Source organism: Lactuca saligna, chromosome 1 (assembly GCF_052625555.1).
Source record: "Lactuca saligna cultivar CGN05327 chromosome 1, ASM5262555v1, whole genome shotgun sequence".
In the NCBI taxonomy this organism is placed as follows: Eukaryota; Viridiplantae; Streptophyta; class Magnoliopsida; order Asterales; family Asteraceae; genus Lactuca; species Lactuca saligna.
Genome location: NC_136417.1, coordinates 19,729,045 through 19,756,967, shown reverse-complemented (window position 1 = coordinate 19,756,967; position 27,923 = coordinate 19,729,045). Strand labels below are relative to the sequence as shown.

The following is a 27,923-nucleotide window of genomic DNA, read 5'->3' as shown; positions in this document are numbered from 1 at the left end:
AACCATGGGGATGATAAATGTAATTAAAAAGAATGATAGAGGCAAAACATACAAATCTGAGAAACTATGGGAACCATTTTTGTAATTTTGTCTATATATTAATTACTTATTATATTAATATCATAACTACATAACTAAAACAAAAAATTATTCAAAATTCAGTTGGTAATATTTAACTTATATAGTTAGTGTTATGTCAATAAAAATAAATAACACATAAATAATAGATTATATTTTTGTACAAATTTAATTACCTTTTTCGTTTTAGTTAATGCAGAATGTATTTTATATTTAACGACTACTATGCTATACTTTCGTTTTGTTATTAAGATAATATAACAATTATATTTGATAATAATCATTTTAAAGATGTCTACAATATTTTCATGATGATACTTTTGCGTAAATTTCTTTTTGCCTTTAATTGGTAAATATTTAACAACTTATACAAAATATTCAAAACGCAAAAAGAATATATAACTATTAAGTAAAAGTCGTACTAAAATGATTAATATGATAAACTAAATTTCTAGAAAAATATATAATATTCCTCTCATATTTTAAGTAGACTATTTTTTTCCAAATAAAAATTGAAGTTGGAATTTGTTGCGTAAATTTTAATAAACAATCCAATTTTATGTATAGGAAACTCCAACACGAAATGAAAAACGAAAATCGCACCATGTCCACGAGTTCCCTAAATGCACTCAGTAGACAGGTGAGAATGTTGAAAGGTGTGATCTACCTTCCTAAATTTGCCAAAGCCAAAAGACAAAACTACCCTTGAAGAATCTTTTAGAACAAACTTTTTATTCGTACGGCAGTCAAGTTCATAAACACTTCCATTATATAGCACCTTAATATAGAACAACTCTCAACTACTTTTAACCCATTTTATTATATCATATCCTTCACCAAATTCCATCCACCTGCACAAAAACTATAAATAAATATCAACATTTATGAAAAGTTATTGGTTTCTGTGACTTTATCTGTTAAATCGTTCTAAAAAAAAAAAAAAAAAAAAAACCCATACCTGTGCTCTTGAGGGATCGATGCTCACCCCTATTGCCTCCAATCAATGTGAAAAACTCCCATGAGCGTTACAAAGAGAGTTATGGCCATAGAAAATGAAAAAAAAAATGCTAAAACTTAAGCTTCAATTGCTTTTTCCAAACTTGCCATGTACGTCAAGTATATAGTCCACAAATATGAAAACGAACTATTCATTAATGGCTGTCAAAAGATATAAAACATATTTACGTTAATTTAGTATGTCATCTAATCTAAGTAAAAAATATAAAAAAAGAAATTAAGAATTCGACATGCCTGCAAATGAACGGGGATGATTTTGTAAGTGAAGAAATCGCACACCGGCCAATACATAAGACCGCCTGTTAAAGTTGGCACAAGATCTCTCCTCAATCTTGAACCAACCTCACTAGCACTTTCACCTGTATAACATGACATGACATGACAGATCAGATTGTACTGTGTTTAGCAGACTGTCAGTGTAGATGTAACACCTTAAGTCCAAAATTAACTATAAAAATGTTGATGTGCGTACGGCGTACCTTGTAGAAACGCGTTGTAAATGAAAAAAACGGCGGTGCAAGTGGGTCCGTAAAAGATTTGACCAACAACTAGCTTCTTGAAGGTGGTGGTCATGTCTCGTTTTGGTAGGATTCTTCCTAAGAAATTAAACCATACGTGTTGTGCGGGCCCTAGGAAAAAGAGCCCGAACATTGACATGCGTAATGTTCTTATTATGTTTAAAGAACCCCAAGATTCCATGGTCATCATCTGGTTTGCAAATTGTAATGAAATCAGTTGATTATCATATAAAATGACAATAATCGAGAAAAAGGGACATTTTTGTCATTTTATAAACACTAAGGCGATTTTCAAAAAAATGATGGAAGGGCATTACAAGATACATAACAAGTTTTATTGTTTTTGACATTTAAATGGACTTAAACAAAAGTTGCAGCTATTTGTATATCTAAACTATAAACATTAATAACTTAATACCATGCCAACTAGAACAAATTTTGAATTTTTAAAAGTTAAATGAATGGTTTTCTAAATTCAGAAATTGATAGAAATTATTTTCTGTTTTCAAAGAACAAGTTCAATATCTATACTTCTCTACATATAAACTTTACAGACAAGAAAATTGTGAAGATTAAAACCTAAAAAATCTAGGACAGATCTGGAATTTTCTCCAAATCAAGTTTGAAATTAGATAACAAATATCGCATCATGTAAAGCCATAAAACGCCCAAATCCAGGTTTAATCCGAAGGGTTTTGATTCAGTTTACCTGTGCAGTCAAATCAGCAGCTGCGTAGATCAAGCCAGCGGAGATGCTCTTCGTGTAGAGCGGACGAACATCAAGCATTTTCAAATACCATGAAAGAGGCCCCATTTCCTGATCTGAAAAGGGGGAAACAGAAGAAGATTGATATCAATTCGGATGAATTGATGAATAAATGGATTTGGGGTTTGCGGGATCTTTAAGATTCTTGCGGGGAAACAAGGAAGAATTAGAATAGTAAGCTCTGCATTTTGAAGGAATCGAAAATGAAGATGGGTGTGCGGGAAAGATGGTGCTTTTGGCTATGGCTACTCGCATGTTTTGCTTATAGTGTTCCAACACATGAAAATGTTCACGCTCTTTGATCTTTGTTTTCTTTTTCTTTTTCGATTTTATTTTTTCTGGAATGTTGAATGTTGATTGGTTGAACGGGTAATTCGTGTGACACTGAGAAATTTTGAAGTTGGGGTTTTCGTTTTCACTTTTTTTACATACTTAAAAAGGAGTGATTGTTTCGGCTCTGTCCCGATTGGTCTGTTTATGTTTCTAGAAGTGCGACAATAATTTTTATATCCTTGGACGGAACAAATAACATGCAAGAATTTAGACGTATGAGTAAATATCTAGTGTGATTGGTATTTAATTGTTCATTTATAATTTAAAATTTTGATGATGAGAAAAATTAAACTAATAAGAAACAGAAGTTAAAAAAAAAAAACAGCTTATTTAAGCAACACATGCAACTTATTTTATTAGAGTAAGTTACAGAAATCATCCATTCTTTAAACCTCCTTATGTGCCTTACGTATTGTTAGAATTTTCGGGTGTTTAGAATACTTGGAAAACTGAAAGTTGTGAATTATACTTTTAGATCAAAGTATTTCGATGGTAGTCTCGAAAACTTTAAATCGGATAAAACTCAATGTATATATAGAACAAAGAATGAAAAGATGTTATGATCTTATTATGTACCAAACAAAAAAACAATAATAACCAATATTAGGAGATAACTCCTTTGTCTACAAATTGACAAAAAAAATAAAAAAATAAAAAAATAAATAAAATAAAAAATAAAAAAAGAACACCATATGGCAGTTTCATAACTATCTCAAACTATCAAAAATTTGTCATTAAAAGTCGGTTCAAGGGTTGCACCTCTAAATGATAATGTACTTTGAATCTTGAATAAACTCAAACAAATGTGCACTCTAGTGGATCCACATTGGAGCCTGTGGTATCCTGGCCTACCCCTCAAAATTGATCTAGTAGTAACAGTGCATTGGTTGTGCTTGGAATCGGAATAAACATTGGCGGTGCAGTTGTGCTTGTGTTCATTGGCGTTTTCGTTATTACAAGAGACAGAAGAGAAGTCGTCATGCCTTGTTAGAGTCTTCCGCTCCATTAGGGTTCAAAGGTTAGGTGTTTGATGATGCCATGTCTTCATTTGATTTTTGATAGGTTATTTATTTATTTATTTATTTATTTATTTATTATTATTATTATTATTATTATTATTATTATTATTATTATTATTATTATTATTATTATTATCTTGACGTTAATGGCTATTTCGATGGTTGTTCGTTGATACTCCCTCTTGCCTACTATCGATTATAGATATTCCCAGACATGATGTTTTTTGTATCTAAAAATTGATAAGAAAGCACATTAATTAAATTCGGATCGATTATTTGGGGGCAAAGTTGATTTTAGATAAGATAAGTAGCTTCAGTTATCAATTGTTCGTTCCATAATACTCAGCGTTAAAAATGAAATGCGAAAATTTGAATTTTGATGTGAACTAATTAACTTCATAGTGAAATTTAAATGCATTACAATTCATAGAATAATTGCTTCATATTTTTCATTGACTGAATCAGACTCTCATGGTGTAGAGGATTATTATACATAAAATGGCCTAACCTATTTAGTGCATTATTAAGTTATACTATGAATTTTTGACTTCAGTGGGAAAGGGCAATGAAACTCTTTTAGAAATTCAAGTGTTGCATTTTACTCTAATTTCTAAATGAACAATGATATGGTTTTCTTAACCTTACCCAAACTATGAGTTGATGCCAAGCTTAACCTCTTATAAATTAGGGTACAATCCCATTAATGGGGAAATACTATCAAATTTCTAGAATACTTGATCATCAAAATTAATCCGTTATCGGTTGAAGAAATATGATAAATCTGTTTATTAGATTGATCTAAAATTGCATAAGTGCTAATGGGAAATCTATTTATTAGATTTATCTAAAATATTTGATCATCAATATTTGATACCAAGCTTAACCTCTTATAAATTAGACTCTCCAGAACTGCTAATATGGATCTCTAGTCTTTAAATTGGATCAAACCATACTAAACCCGGTTCACATTCGTGCCCCGGAGTGGACCGTGGGTTTATAAAGAAATAGTCAAACTATCCCATTAATGGGGAAATACTATCAAATTTCTTCAACAGATAACGGATTAATTTTGCCTACAATGTGTTGAAGAATTTCCTTCAATCTGATGATTTTTCGTTAAATCTTTCATAGATGCCATCATTATTGATGCTGTTGGCTGCAGGATAGCCTGCGTTCTCGGGCTCATTTGGCGATTTTATTCTACATTTCATCATAAATCCTTAACTCCCACTCGATTAGATTGGATTGGATAGATATGGCCTCGCATTTGGATCGATGGGAGAAGGATCCGTTCTTTCGTGCTGCCGAAGAAGTTCAGGAATCTGCCGATAGGTAATTTCCCCAATTAGGGCTTTTCTTCTTCTTCTTCTTCTTCCTGTAATTCGTTCATCAGATTGTTTAGTTTTCATGTGATTCAAGGATGGAATCCATGTACAGAACATTGATTCATGCATCCAAAGAACCTTCGGTCTGGAATTCAGACGCTGTTCGAAGAGATTTACGAACTGCCATCGGCACTACCAAATGGCAGGTGATCGAAACCACCCCAATTTATCCCCAATTTCGTATATAATTGTTGACATTGATTCTCTGTTAGAAATAATTTTTATATAGAATTGTTGCAGTTGGAGGAGTTCGAAAGGGCAGTTCTCTCAAGCTACAACAAAACTTCAACCGACAATACAAAAGACAGGCATCGTGACTTCATCAATGCAATCGAGACTCAGATTTCAAGAGTTGAAACTTCATGGAACGATTCATTTTCTTCAACAGGGAAGCCACCACGTCCATGGGTGAAACTTAATGAAGGAGAAAGGAAAGAACTCGCACTATTTCTCGCAGGATCAGTAACACCTATCGCTCATGAAGAACAACCTGCAAAAACTCGCCGGAAGCAAAAGGCGGCAGCGGCTAAAGAAAAGAAATTTTCCATGCATAGAAGAGCCGCGAGCGCCAGTGCCGACATCGGGTCTTGGAAGATCACGGTTGACGACGATGTTGGAAAAGACGAAAAAGCCCCTCGAAAGATCCCGAGTTTTTCTGGGCTTTTGAACACTTTAGAGTACACGGCTTCGAAATTGAAGTGGCCCAAGAATGGATATAGGAAATTAAAGCAAGAAGTTGATGTTGCGCCTATTATTCAAGTGAGTTTTTTTTCCTTATGTAATGTTTATAATATGTTTGTAAATCTTGTATTAATGACCATATATTATTTTTTCTTTCTTTAAAGATTCATGACATGAGTTGCCCTGAACATTATGATGATGATGATCATGATAGATGGCTTCATAGGTGGTGTGATGCAATCCAACGACAACTTCAAAGGTTGCAGTATTATATGTTGTATAGTTGTCGCACCCAAACGATCTTTTGGGTTGTTGTCATTATTTGTTTACTTGGTGAGTTTTTTGATAAGGAGGACAAAACATGTCTTATATTGAAACAATCTATCATGTCATATCAGTTGTTTATGTTTGTTGGTAGTGTCTTTTCTGATTCTTCTCATTGAATTGTTTGATTGCAGCTTTATTTGTATTACATTCAATCTAAAAAGGAGCAACGAAGCATAATAGGCGACATCTCCATCCAATTTTGATGTTAGATTTTGTAGAAATGTTGTATTTTTAGGTTTGTGTTTAGTAAACTTGAATTGTAACAACAACATGGAGATTTTACAAGAACTTGGACAAATGATGGATTAACTCGAAGTTTCTATTCATTTACTCTTACAAATTGAAATTTGTTCTACAAATTCCAAGGTGTCAAGAATCAAGATGACTGTGTAGTACCTTCGGTTTCACTTTTCTTATTGAAATCAACTCCCTGAAAAACAACTCTTGAAGATCGATATTTGCTACCAACTCCTGTTCCAAACCCCCATCCAAGGCCCACCCCAACTCCACAGCCTCCACCTTTCAAATCAATCAAACAGTTGCAGGTTTATGAACAATACGCATGAATGAAGAACAAGTTGTATATATATACAAGTAAAAAAATAGTATAAATGGCGTACCTGCACCAAGACCTAGGAAATTCAAAGGCATACCTGAATAAGATACAATGTTAATTAGTTTGGATTCCAATTTGCAGTTTATGAACAGGAAGAACAGATAGCATTATCTGTATATATTGATCAATCATATGGATAAAGAATATAAGACGAGTTATAGAAGTAATTGAGGGTGGAAACAGGTGTGAATGTGTTAGAGAGAGATGTGACCTCCGAAACCCCATCCAACGCCGAAACCACAGCCGACTCCAAAACCTAAAAACAGAAACCAAGTGAGGGTTTTGCAGGAAGAATCTTAACGAATAGAGAAAATTAGACGGAATATTGTGAAGGGAAATGCAAGAATTGAATAAGATTACCGAATCCAATTCCAGTTCCATCGAAATTTGTAAGCACCATTCGGATGGAGTGCTCTTACCACGACAATGGCGGATCCCTAACTTTTTCACGTTGCCAAGGCCTCTACAAAAGGAACGCTCATTTTATTTCTTTGATAAATTTGTGTTTTGAGTACTACCACTTTTTGTTTTTCTACTTTTGCACCTTATATCTTTTACAATATTTAGTGTTTTTTTTAGAGGTGTTTGTATAGTTAAATGTTTAAAATAGAGATTAATGAACGATCTATCTATTCTAATAAATAAATATATATATATTTTTTGTTATACGTTAAACTCTTATTTATTTTATTTGATCGTTTTTTATGATTAAATTCCTTCTACATGTAATTTTATTTTTTTTTCTTTGTTTTTTTTTATTAAATTCCATATAATTTAAATGTAATGTGATAAATATATTAATAAATACATGTCAGTTTTATTAATGCAATTTTTTTTTTATTTCTAAAATTTTAAATTGAATCTAATTATTTTTTTGTTTATTTATTTAAATTAAAAAAATACATTTTAATAGTAATAATTAAATACTTTTATCTTTTTCCTTATAAATTCTAACTTTTTAAAATTTTAGATCTTCATATGTTTTTTTTAATAAATTCATGTAATACATAGCTAGTTTTATGTGTCGTTTAAATAGTGTAGCATCATCCGGCTAATGTTAAATATACATTAGTCTAGTAGTTTGTTGTTCCAAATAAAATTATATGTTGATACAGTGAAAAGTTTATTAAAGTTTTAGAAAACATGAAAAACCCAAATTGAATCTTAATAAAGGTAATAATTTTTTTTATAAGAATGTATCTTCAAAATAGATTAAAGGTGTAAATAAAAAAACCCATGCGTATTGCCATCACAAATATATGTATATATAATGGAGAAAACATAATCTACATTATTATTATTATGGTTAATTATGCATAAAAATGTAATTTAGTTAGTAAATATGTAGATTAAAAAAATTATTACATGAAATATATATATATATATATATATATATATATATATATATATATATATATATATATATATATATATATATATATATATATATAACAAATTCGAAAAAAAAACCTTAGAAATAAATGTGTAAAAAAGTTATAAAAGAATACTATGTAAAATATTAAATTTTATAAAATCAAATTCATGAAAAACAATGTTGTTAAAAATGATATATATATATATATATATATATATATATATATATATATATATATATATATATATATATATATATATATATATATATATATATATATATATATATATATATATATATCTTTACTAACTTATAAAAGAAATCCTACTATTTCTATAAATAGATCCAATAAAATAATATTATTTTTTTAAGACGTTCAACTCTCTAAGCGTAAAGTACAACTAATTATCAATAAAATAATATTAAATTTTAATCTGATTACCTTTGAAATCTTATCTCTTCCAAAAATTTGACTAAATCTCTTATCTAATTAAAATAAAACAAATAATTCATTATATATGCTCTTTTATTTGTAATTTTTTTTAAGCTTTATTTATTATTTATACCCTCTAATCGAAATTGACCAATCAGTTGTAAAATCAAATATTTTGTTTAATAATAAGAAAAAATATCTATGTATGATTTATGACTAATAGAAAATCAGTATTCCATTTGTTATTCATGTTCCATGAAATATGTTTGTATTAATTTTATTATTTTTCGGTTTAAAATTTTAGATAGTAAAGTGGATAATAGGATATATCTGTTTAGACTTATCTGTATAAAGCAAACCGGGTTGTTAAGATTAACTTTGATTCTCCCTTTTATTAACTTTATCAATACCAATAAAGGTATAAGCAACTCACTTCGTATGGATGTGTCCTGATTTCTAAAATGAAGGACTATAAACGTACACTACACACCAAAATATTTATTTTCTTTTGTATTGAGAGGGTTACATTTATTTGTTGCCGTAAAACCAATCGATAACAATATGCATATGTTTTGTGTTACTTGAAATCTAACATGTTTCCGTATAGAACTTATTGCCGAATGAGAAACTATTTTTCGCCGCCGCTTTGCGCGGGTCTACGGCTAGTATATATATATATATATATATATATATATATATATATATATATATATATATATATATATATATATATATATATATATATATATATATATATATATATATATATATATAACAAATTCGAAGAAACCTTAGAAATAAATTTGTAAAAAAGTTATGAAGGAATATTCTGTAAAATATTAAATTTTATAAAATCAAATTCAAGAAAAAAATATTGTTAAAAATGATATGAAATAACTATTATTTTATAAATTACCAAGTAATAAAAAAACATCTAAAAAATGTTGTATTTCTTTTAAAAAAATATTTTAAAAAACTCAAACCAAAGTCGTCAAACGAATTTTACCTTTCTAAAAATAACTTCAATGTTAGAGTTAATAAAATTTATTTTTGTAAAAAATAATGTTATAAAAAAACTAAAAATAAAAATAAAGTTGGTACCAAATTTTGAAGATAAACTCAAAATTTAGCAAAATGCTAAAAAGAAGTTTGGACCCAATTTTAAAAGGGAAATTAAATAGTCTTCTTTATTTTGTTCTTAATATCCTCATACCTATTTTAGATGTTGACAAGTGTAATTAAATTTAATTTAAATTTTATTGACATTTTGAATTTGTACACTTGGCATCATCTTAAATATATAGGAACAAAAGTAGGAACAAAAGTTAGATGATATTTAATTTCTCTATTTAAAATAAACTAAATTTTGGGCTAAGTTTGTAAAATAAAAAAGTTTAATAGAGTGGAATCGAAAGATCTCACGTCCTTATTATGTCTTTGTACTAAGGGTTTAGCGCATCAACTTTTTTATTTTTTGTTGATACAGTGAAAAGTTTATTAAAATTTTAAAAAACATGAAAAAGCCAAATTGAATTTTAATAAAAGGTAATTTTTTTTATAAGAATGTATCTTCAAAATAGATTAAAAGTGTAAATAAAAAGACCCATGCGTATTGCCATCACAAAAATATGTATATATAATGGAGAAAACATAATCTACATTATTATTATTATGGTTAATTATGCATAAAAATGTAATTTAGTTAGTAAATATGTAGATTAAAAAAATTCTTACATGAAAACAATATATATATATATATATATATATATATATATATATATATATATATATATATATATATATATATATATAAATAACAAATTCGAAAAAAAAAAACCTTAGAAATAAATGTGTAAAAAAGTTATAAAAGAATACTTTGTAAAATACTAAATTTTATAAAATCAAATTCATGAAAAACAATGTTGTTAAAAATGATATATATATATATATATATATATATATATATATATATATATATATATATATATATATATATATATATACACTACAAATTCGAAGAAACCTTAGAAATAAATTTGTAAAAAAGTTATGAAGGAATATTCTGTAAAATATTAAATTTTATAAAATCAAATTCATGAAAAACAATATTGTTAAAAATGATATGAAATAACTATTATTTTATAAATTACCAAGTAATAAAAAAACATCTAAAAAGTGTTGTATTTCTTTTGAAAAAATATTTTAAAAAACTCAAACCAAAGTTGTCAAACGAATTTTACCTTTCTAAAAAGAACTTCAATGTTAGAGTTAACAAAATTTATTTTTGTAAAAAATAATGTTATAAAAAAAAAACTAAAAATAAAAATAAAGTTAGTACCAAATTTTGAAGATAAACTCAAAATTTAGCAAAATACTAAAAAGAAGTTTGGACCCAATTTTAAAAGAGAAATTAAAAAGTCTTCTTTATTTTGTTCCTAATATCCTCCTACCTATTTTAGATGTTGACAAGTGTAATTAAATTTACTTTAAATTTGATTGACATTTTGAATTTGTACACTTTGTATCTCTTAAATATGTAGGAAGAAAAGTAGGAACAAAAGGTAAATGATATTTAATTTCGCTTTTTAAAATAAACTAAATTTTGGGCTAAGTTTGTAAAATAAAAAAGTTTAATAGAGTGGAATCGAAAGATCTCACGTCCCTATTATGCCTCTGCACTAAGGGTTTAGCGAAAATAAGCTAAAACAAAACCCCTAATATCAATGGTAAAATCAATGAATTAATTAGAAAAAAAAAACAATGCGTAATTAAATTAATGGAATTGGTAAAATCATAGTTTATTGCTATTATGGCACACAGTTTTAATGAGACTTTTTTTATGTAACTATGTATAGTTTTAGTAGCATATTATTTATGCCACTATAAAATTAATATATTTTCCAAGTTATGAACTTTTGATGATTTACACTAAGAAAATAAATCGAGCTCATAAAAATAGGATAGAAAAAATAAACTAAAACAAACACCCCTAATATCAATGGTAAAATCAATGTATTAATTAGAAAAAAAAACAATGTGTAATTAAATTAATGGAATTGGTAAAATCATAGTTTATTGTTATTATGACACACAATTTTAATGATACTTTTTTTTACATAACTATAGTATAGTTTTAGTAGCATATTATTTATGCCACTATAAAATTAATATATTTAATAGCACTTAATAATATTGTATGCCAATAATATTAATAATTAATAATAATAATGGCATAAATAATGAAAATGCCACTGAAGTTCTATATTTGGTGTCATATATTCTTTTTATTCCTATATCCACAATGAATCGGTGTTGATGTTTTCCCCACTTCTTATCCAGCAACAAAAGAAATTTGAATATGAGTCACACGAGTTCCTTGACTTTCTAGACCATGCGTCGTCGTCTACGCTTATGAAACAGAAAAATAGAGAAATATCGATTCAGAACCATGATTTTCCACCTTCGTCAACGGCTGTGATGCATGGTTGTTGTTCGTGGCGAATGCCTAACTCTCATTTACCCTCTTAAATTCCAAAAGGTTTCGTGAATCGGCCATTTTCTACTTCCAATGGCTTATAGACTCGTAGATTCTTGTTTCTTTTTGTAGGTAACATGCTTCCGTTGATCTTTAAAGTTGAATTTGTTCATTTTAGACATTGTTTAATGTTCCTTAGTTAATTTTGATAGCGAATTCATGGACATAGATTTTTTTCGTTGTATCCAACAGGTACCAATGCGTACTCTTGTTGTTTAATTTGTAGATTTGGGTTTGTATTGTCTTAATGCACATTATCTGTTTGTTAAAAGATGTGCTCTTATAAATAACCATCTAAATATGTTCATTAGAATCAATTCTTTTTCCTAATATAAGGTTGTGATGGCTTTCTGGTTATAGATATGCACTCCTCTGTATGGTAATCAGACCTATATATTGCATCTTTGATGTCAAACATAGTTGATGAATGATGATAATGAATTTGTCATTTTAGTAGAGTGCTCTTCAAACCTGGAAAAATAGAATCGTTAATAGGGATGGGGTCATTTTCACACCAATGAAAAGAGATTAAGATTTAAGAGTAATTACTATAAAATGTGTAAATGTGATAAAGTTGTTTTATGCATGTTTCTTACTTGTTTTTAAGCTGCTAAGAGGTGGATTTGGCTAAAACTAAAAGGTCATGAAACCTTGGTTCCACCTATAACCACAAAATTATAGAATTTTATGAAACTTATGAACTTAGGAAACACACTATTTTAACCTTTTGATGGTCATTTATCTATACAAAGTTATTCTTCATTTTTCAGGTTAACTACAAGAAAAATAAATTTATCTACTCTTTTTTCCTCGTATTCAATATATATTTGTTTTATTTTCCTTATTTTAACATTTTGATTCTTTATAAAGGGGAGAAACTCAGAAAAGATTGATATTGTTAAGACTGTTAAAGAAGTTTTTGAACCAGTTAACATTCATATTGTTGTTTATATAATTGGGCATTAGTTCTTGATATGATTACAAGAAAATGTAGATAATGTTAATTCAAATACTAATTCACCTTCCAAAGATGCTTTACTTGACGAAGCCTGCAAAAAGTATGTGAATCTACCAATTTAAATATTTCCCTTCATCATGTGAGAAAAAACATAACGTGATTTTGATTATAATATTGTTCTCTTAGCATATACTAACTTTTACATGTTTTCCAACTATATGCATATTATAACTAGGCTATAAGGTATCTGATAGAACCAAATTCCATGGACATACAAAGGAAGCTGAAGAACTATGGAAACATGAAACAAAGAATCGTGAAAATAGTCATTAAAGTAAACTGGAGCAGTCCACTTGTAACTTTAAAAAAAATTGTAGCTTTATTTCATTTGTAAATTCTCTGTTTATTGTTTATGACTGTCATGAAATTAATTTGAGGCTCTTAACTATTAGAGACTTGAATTACAGGTGCTTAATTTAAAACTTTTTAATATACTTCCTGCAGGGTCGGGATGTCGTTTCCTATGAGTAGTATGTCATCGACATTCAATACGAGGAAGCTAACTATACTCCCACTGGCTTTGACATATACACATGATTCATCCTCGCTTCGCAGAAAACCGAACTATTTGACTTTCTCATCGAAACAAAGATTCCATCTGCGAGATGCTTGTTTCAGTCCATAGATGGACTTCTCAAGCTTACACACTCTATTGGGGTGCTTCGCATTGACAAAACCCTCTAGCTGACTCATGTAAACATCCTCAGCCAACTTTTTGTTAAGGAAAGTGGTTTTAACATCCATCTGTCATATCTCATAGTCATGAAATGCATGAATGGCTAGCATCATCCTAATAGACTTTATCTTCGCAACTAGTGAGAATGTCTCATCATAGTCAACTTTGGGAGTTTAAGTAAAACCCTTCGCAACCAATCATGCCTTATAAGTGTTTACCTTCCCATCCATGGCGGTCTTCTTCTTGAAGATCCACTTGTACCCGACTGTCTTACGACTTGGCACATTATCAACCAAATTCTAAACTTTGTTGTCATACATGGACTGAATCTCGCTATTCATAGCCTCTTTCCATTTTGCAAACTCCGGGCCTGTCATGGCTTCCTTATAGCTATTAGGTTCATCCAAATTTATCAATGTACTATCACTAATAAACGTATCGCCCTCACTTGTTATATGAAAACCATACAACACGGGTAGAACACTAACTCTACTAGAACATCTAAGAGGTAAGGATTCATCAATCGGTTCAACCGGAGTTTCCTCCTCGGGTTGAGTGCCAACATTATAGGTTCCTTCATCGCTCGAATCTTGAAGCTCTTCAAGATCGATTTGCCTCCCACTATCCCCTTGGCTTATGAGTTCTCGTTCTCGGAACACCCCTCTCCTCGCAATGAAGACAACATTATCACTCGATCTATAGAAGAGATATCCAAAGTACTTCTACGGGTAGCCGATGAAAATATACTGCTCACTACGAGGTTCAAGCTTGTTGTGAGTCTCTCGTCTTACGAAAGCCTCACAACCCAAACCTTAATATGTGCCAATGTGGGAGCTTTCCCTGTCCACATCTCATGAGGTGTTTTGGCAACCTTCTTTGTAGGGACTAAGTTAAGGATATGGGAGGCAGTCTGTAAAGCATACCCCCGGAATGAGATAGGTAGCGAAGCACAACTCATCATGGAATGAACCATGTTTAGCAAGGTTCAATTACGCCTCTTAGCCGCATCATTCAACTGTGGTTTCCTAGGTGGCGCCAGTTGCAAAACGATTCCTCATTCCTTGAGGTAGTCGTGGAATTCAAGACTTAGGTACTCTCCTCCTCGATCGAATCAAAGTATCTTGATTTTCATGGCCAATTGATTCTCCACTTCCTGCTTAAATTCTTTGAACTTTTCAAAGGTTTCTAACTTGTGCTTGATTAAGTAGATATATCCATATGTGTTATAATCATCAGTGAAAGTCACATAGAAGCGGTTCGCATCCCTTGTGGTGGATCTAAAGGGCCCACACACAGCAATGTGTATGAGATCCAATACCCCCCCCCCCCCCTTTTCACAAGTACCAGTAAAAGGTGACTTGGTCATCTTTAAGTAAACAAGACTCGCACACGTCATAGTCCCTAAGGTCGAATGACTCCAAGACTCCATCCTTTTGGAGTTGGGCTATGCATATCTTGTCGACATGTCCAAGACAACAATACCACAAGCATGCTTTATCCAAACTAATGGAAGAATCGATACACAATACATCATTTCCTAAGTTATCTACAATCATCACAGTTTCATATATTTCATTACAAGGCAATGCTTCAAATAGAAAACATCATTAAGATAAGCATTAATAGAACCCATTTCATTATCAAATAAATATCTAAATCCTTATCTATACAAACCATGAAAGGAAATAATGTTTCTTGCCATTTCAGGCGAGTAACAACAATTATTCAAATCTAGTTCTAATCCATTACTAAGCACTAAAGAGTAAACTCCAATCTTGGTGACAGACAATACACTTCTGTTCCCCATGATCAAGTTTATCTTCTCATGCTCCACATCTATTTCTTCTTAGGCCTTGAAAATCGGAACTAATGTGAAAACCACACTCTGTATCAAGAACCCAAGAAATAGCATGTGACGAATCATTAGACTGAATAATGTAAATACCTACGAAGGACGGATTGATCTTTCCATCATTGATATCTTGCAGATACTTCAGGCAGCTTCGTTTCCAATGCCCTATTTCGTGGTAGTGATGACACTATGCATCCTTGGGGTTAGAAGTGGGTACATTAGAACCAACCTTGGTTCCACTAGAAGAGGTGCCATCACAGGACTTTCCCTTATGGCAACTCTTTGAGGGAGCCTTCCTATTCTTACCTTTTCCTTGCCCAATAGCCAAGATACGGGCAACAGTAGGAGTAGGAGTTTGTGCAACAGACTTGTCCTTGAGGTTGCTTTCAGCAGTCCTCCATAGACCTTGAAGTTTCTCAACGTAACCTCCTATTTGTTCATGTGGTAGGTCATGCAAAACTGGTTGAAGCAGGGTGGCAACGAATGAAGGATGATGTCAATCGCTAACTCTTTACTGAAGTTAACATTTAACTTTAACAGGCAGCCAACATACCTTTGCATCTTCTGCAGATGAGCAGTGACAGACTCTTCGTCTCTCATCTTGGTCGTGATCATCGAAGTGATGATCTCGTACCACTCCTGCCTCACACTTTGGTGATACCTTTCAACCAAGTCTTGATGCATTTCATAGGGATAAAAGTCCTCGTAGGACTTTTGGAGTTCAACAGTCATGGTCGTTAGCATGATGCAATGGACTTTCATGGCATCATGCTCATGGGCCTCAAAGGCAGCGATCTCTTCTAGAGTAGCAGTGTTCAAGTCCACCTCTTTCAGCTCCTTATCGATGACATATTCCTTGTCCTCGTAGCAGGTGACCATCCTTATGATACAGATCCAATCGTTAAAATTGTTCCCGTAAAAGATCACCCTCCCACACAAATTCATGAGTGAGAATGAGCTAGAGGCGTTCGAGCTTGAAGCGTTGTGGTTTGAGTTCGACATCTGAAAAAGAAAAGAGACAAAGTTTGATAGTTGCAAGAATCCTTTGATCTTCAAGAAGCTTAGTGTCACAAGAGTAACACCATTAATGGCTTACAAACACCACAAGCAAAAGGATGATGTTTAGGAGAGAGAATGAAGGGGCAAAAATTAGCTTCCAAAGGATCAAGTGGTCGATTTTGCTAGCCCTAAGGGTCTTTTTATACTTGAACTTCTAGGGTTTCAGTCAAAACCCTAATTGGATGACTTAAGCCCTAAGTAACTTGAGAATCTTCTGGAATAAGGCCTCTATGGATGAAATTAGAGTGGGCTTCCACCCCTAATTTCTTCCACCCCATATCCAAGAAGATCCACAGCCCAAAAACCAACTATCATACAATTAACAGTTCTAGTCTCCTTTATTTAATTAATCTCTTTTAGCCACAAAATTAATTCTTAATTAATTCCTGTCTAATATTAATTAAACTATATAATTTCTCCTTTAATATATTATTCATATAATATATTAATAAACCATAATAACCTCTCTATCTCCATAAATCATCCTATCAAGTTGCTTTGGTGAAGGCAACCCAAAAGGATCATGCACAAGTCAGTCAAATACATGTCAAATATAGTTACAGACTTAGATACTAATCCAACAATAACATCCTATTTTTGTGTTTCTTAATCTATTTATGTTGGTTGTTATAATTTATTTCATGTTTACTTTTACTATAATAGAAGGCTTATATAAAAATATTTGGATTTTCATCTAGTACAATATTGTCCCAAAAGGTTCGTTTAATTTTGTCTATTATAGCATCCTACTTCCATAATATTTTACTTTATATTCTAATAAATAAATCTAACATCTTATATTCATGTTTTAACTCTTTTAAATGTAGGTTGTGTATGAACACCAAATATGTGTGGTGAGATGGATATTAAAGATATTAAAGATGTGAAAGTTGAGAAAAATTAAGTATGAATTATAGTACTTTGAAATCAGTCAATGTTAAACTTTGATATACCATGATTTAGGATTTTTTTAGTAAACTTTAATGGTTGATGCTTTTGGTGTTTTTAGGTTAATTGTTGGTTTTCGAGTGTATATTTATTAATGTTGTTATTTAAATATTAATGTTTTGTTTTGGGGTTGAATAATTTATTTGATTTTTTTTGGTATTTTTGTTTTAGATTGGTAATAAAAAAAAATCAAAAACTATGTTATTATGTTATTAAATTTGTGAGGGTTTAGCAACAGACTAAAAAAATCTTTTATCATACATTAGCGAGGGATCAACGATGGATTACAAAACTATGGTATCATACGTTTGCGACGGATCAGCAACAAACTGCAAAAATAATGCTACTATGTTTTGTCGCTCGATGTCCTAAATAAGTGTAGTAAGTAACTATTTCCGATAGATAATCTGTCACTAAATCGTCGCAAGTAAAAACCAATTTATCGCAAAAACTCTTGTTGGCACATTAGCCATACTTAAATTGGCTATGGAGTTTGTATGTTGCTGATATGTCGCAAACAATCATTAGCAACGGAATAGCGACGGGCTGATCTGTCGCTGAAACTCTTGTTTTTAGTAGTGCTATCTAAACCTATTTCTAAATAATATTTATATCTCTTAAGAGACTTGAACCCATAACATTTAATTTAAGAGAATCATTTATTAGCCAAAGACTTTTTGATATTTATCTTTCTACTCATTTGAAATAATGACATATGGATGGATTAATTTTTTTTAATATTTTTCTTAATTTTAACACTAATGAAAAAAAGACAGTAGAAATTTAATTTATCTTATAAAACAATGTTACAAAAGTTTACAAGTGACATTTTGTTATTTGATAGCATCATTTGTCCATTTGTCATGATGCAAAGCCTAAGCCTAGGATTAGGTTTACCTATAAAGAACAAAGAAAAGGTCATCGCTTTCTTCCAATTGAAGTATCATGGTGCCAATCTACCAAATCCTAGCCCACCATTGTTTCCGCCTTTGAAGCTTTTGAGGTAGCACAGTCTATATACACTCCCTTAATACTCAAAAGTCAAAAAGAGTTGCTCCACCTTCATCATATCCTCCATATTTCAATTCCAGGTGTCGATAATAGGTTTCATTTCTTACGTATGATCTATCGAAAATAATAAAAAAGTTCTGTAAATTTTGAGTTGAAGAAGTATTTGTTTGAATCTTATTAGAAACTGGTTCTTTTCTGGCAAAAAGAGTAAGGTTCTGATGTTTGATATTCATAGAAGACTTTAACTGCCGGTGATCAGAAAACTTAAGATGTGTAGGAGAAATATTAGGTCTTCATGGCGCTGTTCTAGCCGAATAACGTTAACCGAACTTTAACTCAACAGGGTTTTAGTCGCAACTCGCAACCCAAAACCTAAATCAACTCGACTAGATTAGCTAGTCTACTATACGTACCATTATTGTGTCCTTTTTTCCATAAAAATTAAGAGATCTGTTTACTTCGGAGGTTTTAAATTACTTGGTGGATCATGAACTGTATATCAACACAACTTGGGTAACTTGGGTGCGGTTTTCTGGGACTTGTACAGGATCTAATAAAGTCGTATAAAAGTTCACTTGTAACATAATATGCCCATTTAAACAAAATGAATATTCAAGCTGTGTTTAGTACTTTATCTACTAATATGGATTTGTGGTCCTCTCTTGTCACTACCTTCACATGCATGCACATATGAATAGTGATGGGAGGAGAAGAAAAAAAACCTCAGGTTGATCATAAAATACTGTTAGATTTATAAATAGTATTTGATGCTAACTACCAGTACAATATATAATTAATAAACTAGTAACTAAAAGAAGGTACAACAGTTTGTTTTCTAAACTGCTTATACATACCTAAATATTTGTTATATTGATTCAGCCATGGAATATTTCCTTGTATTTCCATATCCATGAACCTTTCTCCTGGTAGAATCTCCATCTTTTCTGATCACTGGGTCTTCTAAAATGGTATATAACTCTGCAAAAAGTTCGAAGACAAAAGTTTCCCGCATGATATATTGTTCTGCTTTAAACATTGTATTGTATTTGAAATAAAAACCATATATATACTCATGTATTGTGTTTTCTCAAGGTTTATGTGAATGTTAGTTTATTCTGTATTGATTCTTATGACTGGTTGTGTACTTTTGATTGCCATATATGCTCGGAGTTTTCAGAAATCATTTCAATTTTCATGTCCAATGTTGGCTCATTTGACTTCAAAATATCTTGTTTTTGGCGAATTCATTTGATTTTGATAGAAAAGAAGTATAAAAGACAAACTTTGATTCCGAATGACCATATTCACACACGTGATGACACAACAGTCAGAGAAGGTTAGATATGTAAGCCATACCTGACATCAGCCGTTCATCGCTTGTGAGTTCTTCCTTGCTTCTTCCAGGATCGCTAGATGAGCTCCCATTGTTTGATAATTTTGATTTGGCAGACGCGAAAAACCATGTAGAATCCATCAGTTTCTTGATCATATGCACTGCATAGTAAGGGATTTTCGCATGTTTTTTCTTGTCGGCAGTAACGAAATTGATGAACATCAAACAGTCCATCAAGCTCTCTTTTGCCAACCCTTTCATGTAATAAGCCTGTGATCTTCTCCACAGGCTTTTGGCATGAGAATTGACAGGGTTTGAGATTGAAAGAGCTCTGGTAGCATCACTAATGGCGGCATCTGGATTATTAAGCAGTAAATAACACTGAGCTCTATTACTATGAAGTACAATCCTCTCTTTCTTTAGTTTTAGTGGACATAATTTTACACCTTCTGTGTATTTCACAACCGCGGTGTTTATATCGCCTAACCAAAAACTATGATTCGCTTGTTGTTTTATCAGACTCACCAGGACTCTTTTCTCCTCTAGTTTCTCATCAGATATCAATCTCTCTTTCTTGTTCTTATCGACTTTAAAAACCCATATTTCTTTTAATATTCTTTCCACTTCAGGAGTCTTGATTCTTGATTTCCCATTCTTGAAGTCAATGAGCAGTGCTCTTGTGATTTTGTGGCCTAAGTTTGACCTTTCTCCTAGTTCCCGGAGCTCAATCAAATCAAACAAATAAACTGATGCGATTTCAAGAACTTTGTACCTCGTGTTCAGGTCATGAAGAAGTAACAGAAGACAATCGATCGCCATATATTGCCAATCATCCGAAGATCTTGAGAGGTTACAGATACTTTCGATAACCTCTTTGGATTCTGAAATTCTTGTTCTTCCGACTGGGGTATAACACAAGATCCTTATTAACCCGACACCAGCAGGTGATGTGTGATTCACAAGCCCACCCCACATGGAACTCAACTCCTTCAAGAACTCTGTATTACATATAACATCTATGGACCTCCCTCTAATGGCAAAGCAATTTAGTAGGTGTAGAGACCAGCACTGGATTTGGCTAGCCCATTCCTCAGCCTTTCTGTTCTCCATTTCTAACCCTCCAACTCCTCTAGTGATTAAGTTTTTGTGATATTCGACCCTCTCGTTTGCATCTTTAACAGCCACAAACTCATTATAAACTACCTCACCACAGCTAGATGCTAGACCCATGGTTAGCTTCACTACCTCTTGTTCATAAACCGCCAAGGCTTCAAAAGTACCATCATAGCTTGCTAGGTGTCCAAGAGCTCTAACTGCAACCCTTTGCTCCAACCAACTTATCTTTCCTCTCAAAAGATCCAACAATGGCGGAATAATACCAGAGTCCACAGCTTTTTCTGCAAACTCAAATCTGTTCATGGTGTATGATCCTACAATATGGGCTGCATAATATGGTATGTATACGTTTTGGCCATCAAGAAGCCAAACTCGGTCGCTGATGCTCTTATCGAGCAAGGTAACCATGCATTTGAATATACCTAGGGATGGAAACTCTGGATCCTCGGGTTGAGTCATGGCGATGTTCCATAGACTGCTTAGAATAAGCACACGCTCTTGCTCGTTGATTGTTAACATTTCTTTGAAGCATTTCTTGATTCCTGCTCTCTTGATTAATATGTTTGGCTCTTTCATGGTACAGAAGAAGCAAGTAGGGTTAGTGCAACTCATGGTGGATCGATATCTGGAAAGATTTTGTTTATGGTGTTGTATTCGTCTTTGATTAGGTCTTGTATAAAATATAAGGAGATGAATAATAGTGGAGTTGGCCAAGTTATAAAGTGACAGTGAGCCGAACAAAAGAAGACTTTTTATGTAACATTCTGAATTCTTTATGTACAAGTGTACAGTTCCACTCATCATTTCTTATGACGCATTCCATGATCAAGAGAGTTTAGAATGAAATATTAGTTTAATCCAGTGTTCTAAAAATCATGATTCGGTCCCGATTAATCTCCGATTAGTCGCTAGGCGCTACTTAATCGAGTAGGATATATGTATCTAGTGATCAATATATGCATACAAAATGAACAAAGTAGCAACAAATGATGAAATTCTAACACTTACAATAAATTCTATCTCAATAAAAATTATGTAAGGAATAATTATAGTTGTATTAATCATGTTAACCTATTTTTGTTATGATATTAACGGTATTTACAAACTTTATTATGATATTAGTCATATTTAATTTTTTAAAATTCAACGAATTAGCAATTTATGGTCCTAATTTAATCATCTGGTTAATTATTATCTAACTGATTAATCCTTTAACCACAATTCACCGATTATTATCATAATCTAGGTTTGGCAGATTAATTTTAAGATTTCTGCACGTTTTATTTGTTATTTTTCTTAGTCTTCAAGTTTGAATAAGTCCAAGCCATGTTGGCTAGTTGTTCCTTATTTTCATGCATAGAGGGGTAGTTTGTTTCCTTTATGTTAGGCAATCCTTTTTTTCTTTTAGTTTAAATACAAGGCAAAAGTGTACGTTTGGTGTGTTCTCTTTTCCAAGTTAGTGAATAACAAGTGCAACCTTTTTGCCCCTGTGTGTTATTTTTTTGTCCTAGTTTTCCCTGTTATCTTTGGCTACAATGATACCCTTTATTTATCCCATGCCTTTTGTTTATGTGAAAAGTCATTATCACTCCTTTGAAAAGCCAACATTTGGTATCAGAGCACAACCTGGTGCATGCCCAAATACCAACACCGTGAGAGAGAGATGACAGGAAACAACCACAACGAGAAGGAGGGGTAGATCACACTTCACTACCCTAGGTTGTCAAGAACCAATTATGTTTCTGGGCTATAAAAATGAAAGTCTTCATGCAGGCTCAAGGAGTATGGGATGCAGTTGAGCCCAGAATAGCAAACACAGTGGTTGAAGTGAAGAAAGACAAGATGGCTTTGGCAGCCATCTACCAAGGCATTCCAGAAGACATGTTGTTGTCTTTGGCGGAGAAGAAAATAGCAAAGGAATCATGGGATGCCTTGAAGACAAGGTTTCTTGGGGCAGATAGAGTGAAGACAGGAAGAATTCAAACTCTGAAGGCAGAGTTTGAAGCTTTGAGCATGAAGGATACGAAGGTAGCAGATGAATTCACTGTGAAAGTGAGTAACATCATGAGCAACATTCGTACCTTCGGCGAAACAGTTGAAGAGTCGTATGTGGTAAAGAAACTACCACAAGCAATGTCATCTAAATTTTTACAAATTGCTTCAACTCTTGAGCAGTTTGGTGATTTAGATGAGATGACAGTTGATGAAGTAGTAGGAAGGTTAAAGGATCATGAAGAAAGAATGCGGGGTCAATGTGAAACTGATGACAGGAAGCTTTTCTTGACTCATCAAGAATGGACAGAAAGAAGTAAGAAGAAGACAGACGAAGACTCCAAATCCAACCACAAAGGGAATCATGGTAGAGGCTTACGAGGACGGGGTAAAGGCAGGAGCAGAGGTGGTAATCAAGGTGGCTGAGGTGGTCGTGGCAGAGGCAACTCTTTTCACCAGAAGAACAACGGAAACAATGGTGGGTCCAACAGTCAAGACAAGAGTAGTGTACAATGCTATAATTGTCAAGACTATGGATATTATGATGCAGAGTGCAAGAATCCAAGAAAAGAAAGAAATCAAGTGAATAACTTGATTCGAGAACACTTTGACAACGAACCAGCACTCTTGTTGGCATCTTTTGATGCAACTGTAGAAATTGGTGAAGTGTTCTTGAATGAAGAAAACTTAAACCCACCATTGAAGAAAAAATGAGATACAGTGAAGCACTCAAATATGTGGTATTTTGATACAGGAGCCAGCAACCACATGACAGGTGACAAGTACAAGTTTAGAAATTTAAACAAAATGATTCAAGGTTATGTGAAGTTTGAGAATGAAGCTAGAGTGAGGATTGAAGGGAAAGGCTCAATTATTTTTCAGTGCAAGAATGGAGAACATCGCAAGTTGGATAAGGTTTATTATATCCCAGACTTATGTAGCAACATAATAAGTCTGGGATAGTTGGCTGAAGGTGGGGATGTGTAACGTCCCAAAATTTAAGACTAAAAATTTCTTTTAATAAAACATTACTTAAAGCAAAGTCATCATTCCAAAACATAATCAGAGTATTAATTTTCAAAACACATATTCGTTATCAGAGTAAACATTCCCAGGCTATCTAATCTATGGTGTGTGTTATGCGATCATCCAGAGCTCTTCCCTCCGCTACCGGAAGTACCTGAAACCAAAACTGAAAACCGTAAGCACGAAGCTTAGTGAGTTCCCCACCCTACCACATACCATGCATAACCACATACTGCACATACTGGGCCACGCCCGCTATCTTGGGCCTCGCCCGCTACAACGGCCCCGCCGCTCCAGGCCCCGCTCGGATACAGATCTGTTTCACTTAGGCCTCGCCTGTCACAGGGCCTCACCCGCCAACAATAATAACACATAAACATATCTCAGGGCCTCGCCCGAGAGCAAATAATAACACATAAACATATCACAACACATAAGTAAACTCATACGACTGATCCTGTCCCAAGGCCTCGCCTATCCTGGGCCTCACCCTTGTCCTGCTACTGATGAGTCATGGAACCCCATCCACGCTCCTACTGATAGTGAGATACGGGCCCAGCCCACTCTCACTCCTTCCCTAACTTAGGCCTCGCCCTTGTTCTGCTACTAATGAGATGTGGAACCCTATCCACACTCTGATATTGGTGAGATACGGGACCTCACCCACACTCACCTCCCTACGAGGCACATACATGTATCACACAGACAGCAAGTATAAACTATCCTATAAACAAATCCTTGGGCACCCGCCCGCTATTAATGGACCTCATCCCGGATATCATACTAGCATATTGTGCCTAGGGCTAACCCCCTAGCCTTCTACTCATAACTACATGGGCCGGCATTGTGGCCTTAGACCCATTCACACAAAGGGAAACTCATCTACACTGGCTGAACTTGCTGATGATCCCACTAGCCGCTGCCCGGCAACTCCCTGAACTCCTGCTCCACTCGCTCCCCGAGCTACCAACATCAAAGCAATACTTAGTCTAACTGACCCCCAAAAGTCAACTAAGTCAACTCTGGTCCAAGTCAAAGTCCTGGTCAAAGTCAACCTTCCAGGTCAACCCTACTCGCCGAGTCACCCTACTGACTCGCCGAGTTTATATGTTCCGAGTCCTTCCATTCGCGACGTGACTCGCCGAGTCTACCGATTTCCAAGTCCTGACCTTTCCGACTCACTGATTCGAGTCTCAACTCGAAGGGTTTGGGGTTTCGCGACCTGACTCGCCAAGTCCAAGAGCAGACTCGCCGAGTACAAGGCAATCTTCATCTAATTCGACGAGCTGTTCATCCCACTCGTCGAGTTGCTCCTAATCTTCATGCTACTCTGCGAGTCCACTCAAAGGACTCGCCAAGTCCATTCATATCTCCTTACATGCAGAGGACTTTTGAGTCATGCATGGACTCCAAACTGTAGATCTACCCTTCCCAAGCCTATTCCTTACGTAAAGTTGCAAACTTTACGTGTAGAGAAGGAGATCCAGGCAAAATACACCATAAACTAGGGTTTAAGGCATGGAGGCTCCATAATCAACTCAAGGGAAGATACTTTATGCTTCTCAAGACAATAATATGCTTAGATCCGAAGTAGCAACTTCAGATCTGGCTTCTAACTCAAATGGATACCATCATGGCTAAAAAGCCCCAACACCCACACATAGATCTAGGTGCAAAAGAGTCCAAGAACTAGTTTATTACCTCCAAATGCTTAGAAATATCTTCCCAATCCCAGATCTATAGCCCCTTCTTGCACCTCCAAGATCCTTCTTCCTTCTCCAAGCTTTAATGCACTCTTCAAGGCAACAATTGGCTCAAACATTGGATATGGCGACTAGGGTTTGGTGTTCTGGGTTAGAGAGGCAGTAAAGGAACCCTAGGGAAGAGAATGAGACGCTTAAATAAGCTCCAAGTCCCGAATTTAGGGTTTTCCTCGCACAGACCAGACTCGCCGAGTCCCCTTGGCCGACTCACCGAGTCGGTCACTTACTCCTCGACCCGGATCCCGCTCGGACTCGCCGAGTCGCCCCTTAAAATTAGGGTTTTCTTGTTGGATAAGGTGTCTAAGTCCATAACTTATTTGGTATATACTTGACCCGACCGGCATGGTCCATTTGGGTTGCATCTCATCCAAACTATTATGGATAATTTTATGAGAGTTATACACATATGTTTATTAATATATTATGAGTTATAATATATTAATATGAAGTTACGTTATTTAATTAGTTTTAGTCTTAAATTAATCATGGATTAATTTAGAGATTAAAAGGAATACTAATTAAAATTATGGGCTATTTGTTTTATATAGTGTGGGCTAATACTCATTTGTTAATGGGCTAGGCTTATGTGGAAGTCCATGGATGATCCATGGAGCTTTTAACCCATGGATCCTTGGAAAAGGAAAAGACATGGGTTATTAGGGTTTCACCCTAACCATGCATACTATATAAGCATGCTTATGGAGCATGAAATGAGGCCTAAGAGAAAGCTAGTGATCTAGTGTGTGTGTGCATGTGTGTGGCCGATTTATACAAGGTGTATATACTCTCTCAAAGTTTTCCAAGAGTTTGTGGTGTTTGTGATTCCATTTGAGGCATTCACACTATTGGTGCTTGGCCCTCAAACTCCTAAGAACCCAACACACCAAAAGGTATGTAATCTCTTCTAACTCTTTTATGTTGAAATGTTCCCCATGCCATGTTAGATAGGTTATAAACCTTGGAAAATTATTATTTTGCATGTATTTAGACAAACATAGATCCAAGGTTTATTAGGGTTGCATGCACACTTAGGAAGTGTTAGATTGCTCAAAACCCAACAGTGGTATCAGAGCCTAGGCTTGCTTGTTTGATACTTGATGCAAAATATTGAAAAAGGTCGAAGTCGTTGCTATCTGCATGGTAGACTCGCCGAGTCCATTGGGGGGACTCGCCGAGTCCAAGACAAACTTCAACCTACTCGACGAGTCCGTTCGTGCACTCGGCGAGTAGGATCGAAAGAATGCAGAATCTCGATTTTTGCTGCTGGAAATGGACTAGAAACGTTACCCTAAATTGTTTTGGTGTTGTAAAACTTATTTAGTTGGTGTAATGGTTGTTCTAATCCATTTACAATAGCATATATCAAAATTCCATGATTTTATGTGTTCATATATTTCTTGAATTTTGATGATCATGTTCATGTTCTTATGAATTTAGGAAATGATAGGAATTATTTGCTGAATTGTTTAGGATTAATTCTTTATCATTTATGTGTTTTAATGGAGTCCATAATTTGTCCTCAAGTTATGGATTACCAAAGGTCACTTTCATTTAACACACACTTAAAACACATAAGTTACATGAAAATGAAGAGTCTTCATTTTTATGAACCTTTAATTCATAAGTTATGAAATGAAGAGTTTTGCAAAGTTACAAAACTTGCCCTCAAGTTTTGGAATTTGTAAAGTTTCACACACTTTAATAAACTTTAATTCCAAACCTTAGAATTCTAAAGAGTTAAAATTCAACACTTATACTATTTATAACATTAATGGTTAATTATTATATATATGTATAAGAACAAGTCGTTTTACCGTTAGTAGGCCTCATTCACGAAGCCGGTCTATAAGGTGGGTATAAGGTTGTTGCCTATAAAATGGCGACTTAATGGGTGTATACTCTCACCCACCGCTTGCTTGATCGGTGGAGGGTCGTTAGCCGAACGGGTAAGACAATGACTTTAAATTCTCCCTTCATTAAAAGTATTAATGATAAATACTAAAGTAACTAAAATCTTAATAATTCCCAATCTTAGTTACTTTAGGA

General features: G+C 33.4%; 4 protein-coding genes across 10 annotated transcripts; 1 reads left to right on the top strand and 3 right to left on the bottom strand.

Annotated features, from left to right (window-relative positions):
- Window positions 1–483: 483 nt before the first annotated feature.
- LOC145048499 (Peroxisomal membrane 22 kDa (Mpv17/PMP22) family protein) lies at window positions 484–2,748 on the bottom strand. 2 transcript variants are annotated; one of them, XM_078997022.1, is made up of 5 exons: window positions 2,323–2,748; window positions 1,575–1,803; window positions 1,330–1,454; window positions 1,037–1,236; window positions 484–929 (listed from the first exon to the last, which is right to left on the bottom strand). In XM_078997022.1, the coding sequence occupies exons 1-4, from the start codon at window positions 2,425–2,427 to the stop codon at window positions 1,153–1,155; spliced, it is 543 nt and encodes a 180-aa protein (XP_078853148.1). In that variant the 5' UTR covers window positions 2,428–2,748; the 3' UTR covers window positions 484–929; window positions 1,037–1,152. The 2 variants fall into 2 exon arrangements, with proteins under 2 accessions (XP_078853148.1, XP_078853142.1); XM_078997016.1 differs by having other exon boundaries at window positions 484–940; window positions 2,323–2,747.
- A 1,982-nt stretch (window positions 2,749–4,730) lies between these two features.
- On the top strand, window positions 4,731–6,439 carry LOC145026402 (uncharacterized). 5 transcript variants are annotated; one of them, XM_078976841.1, is made up of 5 exons: window positions 4,734–5,063; window positions 5,151–5,262; window positions 5,357–5,875; window positions 5,962–6,130; window positions 6,256–6,439. In XM_078976841.1, exons 1-5 carry the CDS (start codon window positions 4,987–4,989, stop codon window positions 6,279–6,281), a joined length of 903 nt encoding a protein of 300 aa, XP_078832967.1. In that variant the 5' UTR covers window positions 4,734–4,986; the 3' UTR covers window positions 6,282–6,439. The 5 variants fall into 5 exon arrangements, with proteins under 5 accessions (XP_078832964.1, XP_078832963.1, XP_078832967.1 ...); XM_078976838.1 differs by lacking the exon at window positions 6,256–6,439 and having other exon boundaries at window positions 4,731–5,063; window positions 5,169–5,262; window positions 5,962–6,245; XM_078976837.1 differs by lacking the exon at window positions 6,256–6,439 and having other exon boundaries at window positions 4,732–5,063; window positions 5,962–6,245.
- Window positions 6,402–7,257, bottom strand: LOC145026458 (glycine-rich protein). The gene is made up of 4 exons (XM_078976843.1): window positions 7,101–7,257; window positions 6,952–6,996; window positions 6,745–6,777; window positions 6,402–6,643 (listed from the first exon to the last, which is right to left on the bottom strand). Exons 1-4 carry the CDS (start codon window positions 7,138–7,140, stop codon window positions 6,501–6,503), a joined length of 261 nt encoding a protein of 86 aa, XP_078832969.1. The 5' UTR covers window positions 7,141–7,257; the 3' UTR covers window positions 6,402–6,500.
- Window positions 7,258–18,463: 11,206 nt separating this feature from the next.
- On the bottom strand, window positions 18,464–21,783 carry LOC145026375 (ARM-repeat/Tetratricopeptide repeat (TPR)-like protein). Of its 2 annotated transcripts, XM_078976836.1 has the most exons (3): window positions 20,004–21,783; window positions 19,502–19,625; window positions 18,464–18,761 (listed from the first exon to the last, which is right to left on the bottom strand). In XM_078976836.1, exons 1-2 carry the CDS (start codon window positions 21,706–21,708, stop codon window positions 19,513–19,515), a joined length of 1,818 nt encoding a protein of 605 aa, XP_078832962.1. In that variant the 5' UTR covers window positions 21,709–21,783; the 3' UTR covers window positions 18,464–18,761; window positions 19,502–19,512. The 2 variants fall into 2 exon arrangements, with proteins under 2 accessions (XP_078832962.1, XP_078832961.1); XM_078976835.1 differs by lacking the exon at window positions 18,464–18,761 and having other exon boundaries at window positions 19,303–19,625.
- Window positions 21,784–27,923: the final 6,140 nt, after the last annotated feature.